Raw genomic sequence first — 10,084 nt, forward strand, 5'->3', positions numbered from 1 at the left:
TCTAAATAAAAAAAATAATTAATAATAGTTTTAATTTTTTAAATTATTTTAAAATTATTAGAGTATTATTAAAGAAGAAATTATTATAATTATTAATATTATTATTAAATAGAGTATAGAGCTGTTTCTTTATTATTTTTTAAATAATTATCTTAAAATTTTAAAAAATTAATTTTATTAGACAAAATTTATACTATATAGTCTAATATTTAAATATTTTAATTTAAATAAAGATAAATATTACTAGAAAATCTTTTTTAATAAAGATTTTATAAATAATCTAAATAGCTGTGATAATTATTTTATTATATTAATATTTATAAATATAAAAAATCCTAATATCTAAAAATTATAAGATATAATTTAAATAAAAAATTAAGATAAAAAAAATAATCTTATTTTTTTTATAATATTTTATAAATTTATATATTATTATATTATATAAGATCTATAGCTATTATAAATTAGAAATTAATATTTTTTTAATTAATTATTTTATAATAAGATTAAAATATTAAATTTATTAAAATATTATTTTATTTATTATATAATCTAATTTAGTAATTTTAATATATAAATTAGCTTTAAAATAATTAAATTAATTCTTTAAAATATATTTTTTTAATATTAAGATAAAAAGAGATAAGATCTCTCTAATTATATTAATTATTTTTATAATAATTATATATTCTTTATTTATATTATTTTTAATATAGTAATATTATTTAAAATCTTAAGTAATATTATAATAATTTATTAATTTTTTTTAATATTTATTTAAAAGTCTGTCTTATTAAAATTCTATATATTATTTAAAATAATTTTATATTTTAATATAATCTTTTTATATTATTAAAACTAATCTTTAAGTATCTCTGAATTATAAGTATATTTTTTATAAAATATTTATAATTTAAGTATATTTTTTTTTATATTTAAGATATTTTTTAAGTTATCTAGAGAATTATCTCTTGCTGATTATAAAAATTAAAATAATTAAATTAATATAAATCTTTTTAATTATATTATTTATAATTAAAATAATTATTTTTAACTAAATTAGAATAAATTATTTATTAAATAATTAAATATAATATAGTAAAGCAAGATTTTAGACTTTATTTAATTTTTAATAAAAATATTTTTAATTATTATAAAAATCTTTATTTTTTAATCTAATATAAAATCTGAATACTAATATTTTATATTCTTATATAAATTATATAATATTAGATTTCTGAATATATTTTAATATATAAATAATCTATTAAATTTAATTCTTAATTTTATAATAATCTATAGATATTATAATAGCTTTAAAAAATATAATTTAATAAAATAATTAATTTTTTAAGAAAGATAATATTAATATATTAACTTTGTTAAGATGTTGGGGTTGCTCTACAGACAATCTCGGAGCGGTAAGCCGCGTAGGGGTCGGTTAGCATCGCATGCTAAGTCCTTACCACATTGGGAAAGGAACATTGGCCAAACAAGCCTCTACACATACATACATACCTAGTTCCTTAACTGTGCGAGTCAGGTTTAGTATACAAAAGAATTGGGTTGGATCAAATACAGCTAAAGTACTCGGTACTAGGGCTGACAAACTGCAACGAAATTTGGCTTCAGGGGTATCATAGAATTAAATCCACATAGCCGCACACCATTTTGCACGGTACAACAGTACTAAGGTAATCAGTACAGAGTATAGAACATGTAGTGCACACCAGTTTGCTTTCATCTACTAAAGCACAGCGCCTATTAGTATTGAGATTCCTCCCTTGCTATCATCAGTGCGATCAACATGCACCAGATAGCTTGCTCACTACTCCATACCTCCATAGGGAGAACACTTGCAGCTCCACATGATGTACAGAACATGTATTCTGGCATTTATTCTATGTAGACCCTTCTCAGATTCCTTTTTGGGGAATGCGGAAATTTATTCAAGACTAAGGTCCCTAGCACGCCTCTTTTGTAGAATATTTGATTGAAATGTCTCACTAGACGAACCATTGGGCCAATGAGCTTGTCTCCTTGTCTGAAGTATGTAGATAACTTCAGTTAAACCTGAAGGTCTTGCATTTGTTTGGCAGTTTCTTCTGGGTTACTGGCGTTCTTCGAAGCTTGCTTAGCCTTGGATTTGACAGAAGTACTGTCCTTAGGGAGGTCTTTCGTATACGGAAGAAACTCGGGCATGCCTGGAATATATTTCCTCAGAGGCTCCGGCACAATTATTCCCTAAAGAAACCATCAGCATGATCAAATATATATACAAGTCCGAGGAAACACATACATCTTCCGTTTGATAATTTTCTAGTACACAGCAGAGTGTCCGTTCGGTAGCACACAAAGTCGCATTCAAAGCATGGACATATGACTTTTTGACATCGGTGGCTTTCTTCGTACCGTAGCGAATTTCTAGTGCTCTAGCTTGGTAATCGGTACAGTTGGAGCAAGAAACTAATTCTTTGTACTCTCCTTGGAATGGGAACCATGCCTCGAGGTCATACTTCTTGGAGGCGGCATTGTTCAAAGCCCCCGAAACAATAGCAACGACCTGGTACGGCAGACCGAGGGATTGATAAAACTCTTCAGAGGTAGCCATCATTTCATCAAATATTTGCCATGAGTCTTCTGGTTTTGCGAGAACAAATTGTTCAATCTGCATCAAGGTAAGTAACGGTGAGGAAGGAATGCACATAGTCAAGGTCCAGTCACCTTTTCGAACTGATGAACACGAAAGATCCCCCAGGCATCTTTACCGTGAGAACCCGCTTCCTTCCGATAGCATGTGCTGTACCCAGCATATCTGTGCCCAGGTTAGCCTATATCGAATAGAAGAAACGTAAAAGCCACAAAACCCCAACCTACTTGATTGGTAGATCCTTGTCTTGTAGCCACTCCCCATCATGCAGGGCAGACAATGGCTGCTCCGAGGTGGCAATGAGGTATTTGTCAGTGGACTTGTCCTCGCTTTCTGTGACCTTATACAATTCCTCATCAAACTGCTCGAGTTGAGCAGTCTTGGCCATCATCTCCCTGAGCATGAATTGAGGGGGCTGGTTTGGCTTGTAGCCTTTTCCCCATAGAAATTCTAGGCCATAGTTTATGAGGGCGAGATTGAGGAAAAGTCCATAGCCAGTCAAGCAGTAGCCGCGGTGACCAACCACCTTGACTCCACGCTCCGAATCAAATCCGTCAAGACGCGTGAGTACTTCATGGTGGGAAAGGCAATCGCGCTTGTCAACCTTGACGTTGTCTGGTGCCCACGTTCTTAATACAGCATTGTCATCCTTGCGAGAACACATGAGTCAATTTGGCTTAAATGTGTAGGACAAAAGACAACACTTACTTCATTGTTGCTCACAGGGACAGACTCGTGAACAAGGTTACCAATTGTTCCAATTTTGCTGTCCCTTTGCATTTCCTTTTGAATAGCAAGTTCCTCGGCATCCTTCTTTGATTTCTCCAGGCCAACTTTCTGCTCCATTAACTCACTAGCATCTTCCTTGTTCTAGTGTTGAATGACCGAATTAGAAAGAACCTGTTTCTCATACATAGATGCAGTGGAACAAAGTAGGAGAATTTGAGGGACTAACCTTTTTCTTCTTTCCGATTTCTTTTTGGAGAGCATTGAGCTGCGAATTTATCTGCATAACCTGATAGCGTGCTACCATACACACAATATAAGCTGAAAACCCCCTATGAAGGGTGGGCGATTATTTATGGATACCATACCATGCCGTGCTTCTTCGTATAGAGCAAGAACCTCATCAACGACATTTTCAGGTGCATAGCGTTTGCGCTGGCTTTCCTTGATTTTGTTTGGGTTTCCACCGCGGTCACTGATAAAGTCCGCAAGATCAAGCATGTCGAACAGCTTCTTGTTGAAAGTTTTGGGAAATAATCCAGGAAAGTAGTGCTTGTTATGAAAGAAGAGGGATCTTGGGTCTGTTGGGGCGGGGAGAAGGACAGTTGGTCGACAGAAAAGAGGGGCCGGAAACTCGGTTGGTGTTAGAATTAATTGAGGGGCAGAAATTTAGGGGCTTGACTTTTCAAGTATAGCCAGCTTACGGCAAGTACTGGTAGAACTGCGGAGGCGGTGTGAAAGAAATCGGCGGGTACTTCCCACTAGTACTAAGTACTAGGTTGGGCAGTACGGAGTACGTAGGAGTACTGATGTGGTGCCAAGCGGTAAGGATGACTGGAGATACTGTCCCTTAGGGAAAGTTTGCATAGTCACGCTAAAATCAGGCTGTATATATATATTTTAATTAATATAATTATTTATCTCTGCTTTTTTTATTATTAATATTATTATAATTAGATATTCTCTATAATTTCTAAATTTAAATTTAAAGTAAAATTATATACTAAAACTATTTAATTAAGCTTATATTCTAGATTTTTATTATAATAAGTATAAACTAATTAAGATCATAAAAAAATTAAAATAGTTTATATAAATTATTTATTTAATAATAATATATATATTTTAAAAATTTAATAATATCTTTTAATTATATTCTAATTAACTAGAGTGGCTAACAGCCAGGATAGGTTAATAATAACAGTTAAAAAATTTAGATAATAGTTAAAATATTTTATAAGAATTAAAATAATTATATAATTAATTTCTAAGTTATATAATATATAAATATTACTATAAATTATTTAATAATTAAAAATTATTATATAAAATAAACCCTAAATTAATTAATTATATATTAAATATAGTCCAACTATATTAATTAATATTTAAAATATAATTTATAAATAAATATAAAATATTTTTTTAAATTTAATTTTAAAAGTTGTATTTTATAATTTATTTAGATTAAAATATTTTTTTTAAGAGATTGATTTTTAAGCTGTATTTTAACTGTTAGCCACTCTATAATTAACTAAAAAAGATTATTAATAAAGATATATAATATATTATTTTGTTATGGGATATATCCCAGAACTATTCAACTCAGCTAGTCTGTCTTAGTAGACTAATAATCTACTGATTTATATATATATATAGAATTATTAGATTTCTGAGAATTTTCTTTAAAATATTAATTATTTTTTTATATATACAGACTTGATTTTTTATAGCTTATAAATTCTATTTCTAATATTAGAATTTAGAAATAATTCTTAAAAAATATTATATTTTAGTAATTAGTTATATATAAATTCAAATAGATTAATTAAAATATTATAGCTTAATAATTAACTATAAAATTAAAATATTAATAATTTATAAAATAATATTATAAATTAATAATTAATTATATATAAAAAAATAATAGAAGATCTGATATAAATATAATATTTTATTAATTTAATATATAGATTAGAGAAAGCAGAATAATAAATAATAAAATAATAAACTTTTATTATAAAATATAAAAATAGAATAAATAAAAATAACAATTTAATTAATAAATTAATAAATTATAAAAAATTATAAATATTTAAATAATAAAAGAATTTATTATATTAATAAAAAATATTTTTAAAACTTTTATAAATAATTATTTAATTATATAATTAAGACTTCTTTATTTAAAAATTAAAATCTTTAATAAAATTAATAAATAAGACTTTCTTATCTTTAAAATATATTTATATTTGAAGTCTATAATAAATATAGATATATATTGTAATAATACTATTAAGATAATTTATATATTTATATATTTAAAAAATAATATAATAAAAAGAATCCTATTCTAATATGAAAGTTTAGATAATAAAACTATTTATATTAATATTATTACTAAATTAAATAAGATTTATAAAAATTGAAATTAAAAAATAAGAATATTAAATAAGCTATACTTAGAGTGGCTTAACCTGATTATTATATCTTAATCTTAATCTGACCATAATCTGACAGTTAGATTAAGATATAAAGAATTTTTAATTATATAATTAAGATTAGATTAAGATATAATTATTATTATAATTATTTATATTTATTAATTAGAAAGATTAGATATAAAAGATAAATTAATAATTATAGATTAATTTATAATATATATATTTTTTCTATATAGATAATATATAAAATATAATATATATTTAATTATAATATAAATATAATAATATTTTTTAGATATAGTCTATTGTTTAATCTACTTAATCAATTATTTTAAAAAATATATTATATTTTAAAAAAGAGTTTTATAAAATCTAGTATAAAAAAATAAGAAAAAATATAAAATATTTATTTTTTATATTATTTAGAATAATAATTATAATAATATAAAATATTTATTTTTTATATTATTTAGAATAATAATTATAATAATATAAAAATTATAAAGACTGGACTTTTATCTTTATTTAAATATATATAATAATTAAAAACTTAAATAAAATTAATTCTTTTAATTTTAATAATAATCTATTTTTTAGATTATTTTTAAGATTATTTATATTTTTATTTTTATTAATATAAAAGATAATAATTATCTTATTTTTCTTTTATTTTTTAGATATAAAAATAATTAAATCTAGATTAAAATTATTAAATATATTTTAATATTTCTTACTTATAATAAAATAATTAATATATATTTAAAATATAATTATTTTAATTATATTAGAATAAAAACAGCTCCGGTGATAGTAGCAGATATTTTAAGAATTATTAAAAAAATATTTAATATTAATATTATTAATTATAATTAAGAGAAAATCTTCAATTATCTAATAAAAAATAAAAAACTAATTATAGCAAGACTTTTAATAAATAAGAATATTAATATATTTTATAATATCTAAAATTATATTAATTTAATTAAAGATATCTTAAGAAATTATATATTTTTAATATTTAAATATATTTTAAGCTTTTTATATATCTTAACTGCGGATAAGAGTCTCTAATATTTAAAAATATTATAAAAGATTTTAGTCAGATCTAATAATAATTTAAAGATTCTTAATAATATATTAATTATTAAATTTTAACTATAATAAAAAAAGAATATCTTCTTAAAAATAATTTAATATTTATAATATTAATTAATATTATTATTTAGCTATATATTTTTTTTAAACTTCTTAGACTTTAATATTAGATTTAAAATAATTATAATTATATAAATATAGTCTTTTATCTAATAAATATAATAATAATATTTTTAAAATTTTTAATATATATTATATAAATTCTTAAGAATTCTTTTTTTTAGAATATCTGCTTTCTTTTTATTCTGTTAATTAAATAATTTAAATAATTAAAAAAACTATTATAAATATTATAGATTTTATAAATAATAGACTTATTATTTTTAGAAAGATAGAAAAAAATAAAATATATAAAAGCTTAAAAAAATATTTTATTTATTTTTATTTAATTATAATAAAATAAAAATAATTAATATTATTATATTTATAGTACTGAATAAAACTTTTAATTATTTAATAAAAATTAAATATTTAATAAATTATAAGATAGATTAAATTTTAATAGATTTTATAATTAAAAAGTAATAATAAATTAAATCAGATTTAAATTATTAAATAAATAAAAAATTTTTATAATATTAAAAACTTATATTTATAAATTATATAATCTTTTAAATCTATAATTAAAAATTAATATAATAAACTAACTAATAGAAGATTTTTAGAAGCTTTTTATAAAAAAAGATTTTATATTAGTTTTTTATAGACAGCTTCTAGAATATATCTTTTTAAAAATTCTTAAAATATTAAAAAAGACTTTAAAACTTTTATTATTATTTATAATATTCTCAGAATATAGTCTTATAAGAATAAAGTCTATCTTCTTCTAGATATATCAGAGTATATATATAGGATTCTAGAGATTCACAGATAATTACAGATAATATTAGTCTTTTGACTAAGTAACAATAACTCTTCTAGATTGTAGTCTTACAAATTTTAAATTATCAAAAATTAGCTTAGTATAAAAAAGTATATAGTCTATAGATAAATCTTTTCTTTAATGAAATAAATAACTATACAGAAACTTTAGAGAAGAAGAGAAATAGATATTTATTCTTATTATAAAAAAATAAGAATATCTGATTAGAGAATATAATTAAAATCTTTTTATTTAATTAACTATGTAAGCCGCACTTGTGATTTAAAAAAGGATTAATCTAAGAAGATCTTAGATAATTATAAGAATTATTAAAAAAAAATAGTCTTTATATAAAATTATAAATAGTAATATTTAAATAGAACAAATAGTTTAAATTAAAATTATTTTAATAATTAAAATTAATAAGAAGAAAATTATTAATTATATTATTTTTATATAACTAAATATTAAAATATATATTAAATCTAATATTTATATATATATAATAAATTACCTGCTCAAGTATGATATAATTTAGATTTATCTTAATTAAAAAGATATAATAAAAGAATTAAATTAAGCTAAAACTATACTTATTTTTAAATAATTTAATTAAGATTAAAAATAATAATAATAATATAATTCTCTCTAAGCAAGATATTAGCTATTATATTCTAAATCTAAATCAAAAAAAAGAATTTTAAGAATAGATATAAAAATATTTACTATATTATTTGAAAATATTAAGAACATTCTATATAAAAAGTTAAAACTAAATTTTAAAAATATATTTTCTCTATATTATTAATAGTCTTAAACTCTTTGAATTAAAAAATACTAAAGCTCTTTCTCTGTTCTATAATTTAAAAATTAATTATAATATTAAATTAAAATAAAAAATAGTGAGAGTGGCTAACAGCTAGAGTAGGTTAATAATAACAGTTAAGAAATTTAAATAGTTAAAATATTTTATAAAAATTAAAATAAATATATAATTATTATTTAAATAATAAGTATAATCTAAACTAGATAATTATATAATTAATTTTTAAATTATATAATATATATATATATTATTATAAATTACTTAATACTTAAAAATTATTATATAAAATAAACTATAAATTAATTAATTATATATTAAATATAATCTAGCTGTATTTGCTAATATTTAAAATATAATATATAAATAAATATAAGATATTCTTTTTAATTTAATTTTAAAACTTGTATTTTATAATTTATTTAGATCTAAATATACTTTTTAAGAGATTGGTTTTTAATCTGTATTTTAACTGTTAGCCACTTTAAAAATAGTAAGACTCTTTAATTATTCTAAAAATTATTTTATAATATATTAAATTATAAATTATAATAATTTATAAAATAATCAGAGTTATAAAATATAAAAAATATATTTTAATTTATAAGATTTATAAACTAATATTAATAATTTATTTAAAAATATTTATAAATAGTAATCTTATTCACAGATCTTATTAAAGAATTTATAAAAAGAAATTTATAAAAAAAAATTTAATATAAAATCTTTTATAGCTAATACTTATAAAAGCTTTACATAACTAAAGATAATATGTATAAAAAATATTATAATTATTTATTTTTAAGAAAAAAATAATATATATTAAAATAGATATATTTAATTTTATAATTAACAATATCTTATTATAAAAAAATATAGATAGTTAATAAATTTTAATTATATTTTATTTATAAAAAAAATTACAGTAGAAAGAAATTTTAAAATCTAGAATTAAAAATTATTTATAATAATAAATAGAGTGGCTTAACCTGACTGTTATATCTTAACCTTAACCTGGCCATAACCTGGCGGTCAGATTAAGATATAAAAAATTTTTAACTGTACGGTTAAGATTAGATTAAGATATAATTATCACTATAATTATTTATATCTACCGATCAGAAAGATCAGATATAGCAGATAGATTAATAACCGCAGATTAATTTATAATATATATATTCTTCTTATATAAATAATATACAAAGTATAATATATATTTAATTATAGTATAGATATAGTAATATTCTTTAGATATAGCCTACTGCTTGATCTGCTTAATTAATTATCTTAAAAGATATATTATACTCTGGAAAAGACTTTTACAGAATCTAGTATAGAAGAAATAAGAAAAGATATAAAATATTTATTTTTTAAACTATTCAGAATAATAATTATAATAACATAGAAATTATAAAGACCGGATC

General features: G+C 20.7%; 1 protein-coding gene across 1 annotated transcript; it reads right to left on the reverse strand.

Annotated features, from left to right (window-relative positions):
- Positions 1–1,610: 1,610 nt before the first annotated feature.
- BO70DRAFT_366878 (serine--tRNA ligase SES1) lies at positions 1,611–4,044 on the reverse strand. The gene is made up of 7 exons (XM_025544455.1): positions 3,745–4,044; positions 3,606–3,676; positions 3,359–3,520; positions 2,878–3,299; positions 2,725–2,815; positions 2,300–2,668; positions 1,611–2,244 (listed from the first exon to the last, which is right to left on the reverse strand). The coding sequence occupies exons 1-7, from the start codon at positions 3,875–3,877 to the stop codon at positions 2,068–2,070; spliced, it is 1,425 nt and encodes a 474-aa protein (XP_025394392.1). The 5' UTR covers positions 3,878–4,044; the 3' UTR covers positions 1,611–2,067.
- Between the last annotated feature and the right edge of the window lie 6,040 nt (positions 4,045–10,084).

This window comes from Aspergillus heteromorphus (genome assembly GCF_003184545.1).
Source record: "Aspergillus heteromorphus CBS 117.55 chromosome Unknown BO70scaffold_55, whole genome shotgun sequence".
NCBI classification, from domain to species: Eukaryota; Fungi; Ascomycota; class Eurotiomycetes; order Eurotiales; family Aspergillaceae; genus Aspergillus; species Aspergillus heteromorphus.

Coding starts and splice junctions, on each gene's coding strand:
- BO70DRAFT_366878 (XM_025544455.1), bottom strand. CDS start 3,877: ATGCTTGATCTTGCGGACTTTATCAGTGACCGCGGTGGAAACCCAAAC. Junction 2,816..2,877: donor GACAAGGATCTACCAATCAA/GTAGGTTGGGGT, acceptor ACCTGGGCACAG/ATATGCTGGGTACAGCACAT. Junction 2,245..2,299: donor AAAATTATCAAACGGAAGAT/GTATGTGTTTCC, acceptor TGGTTTCTTTAG/GGAATAATTGTGCCGGAGCC.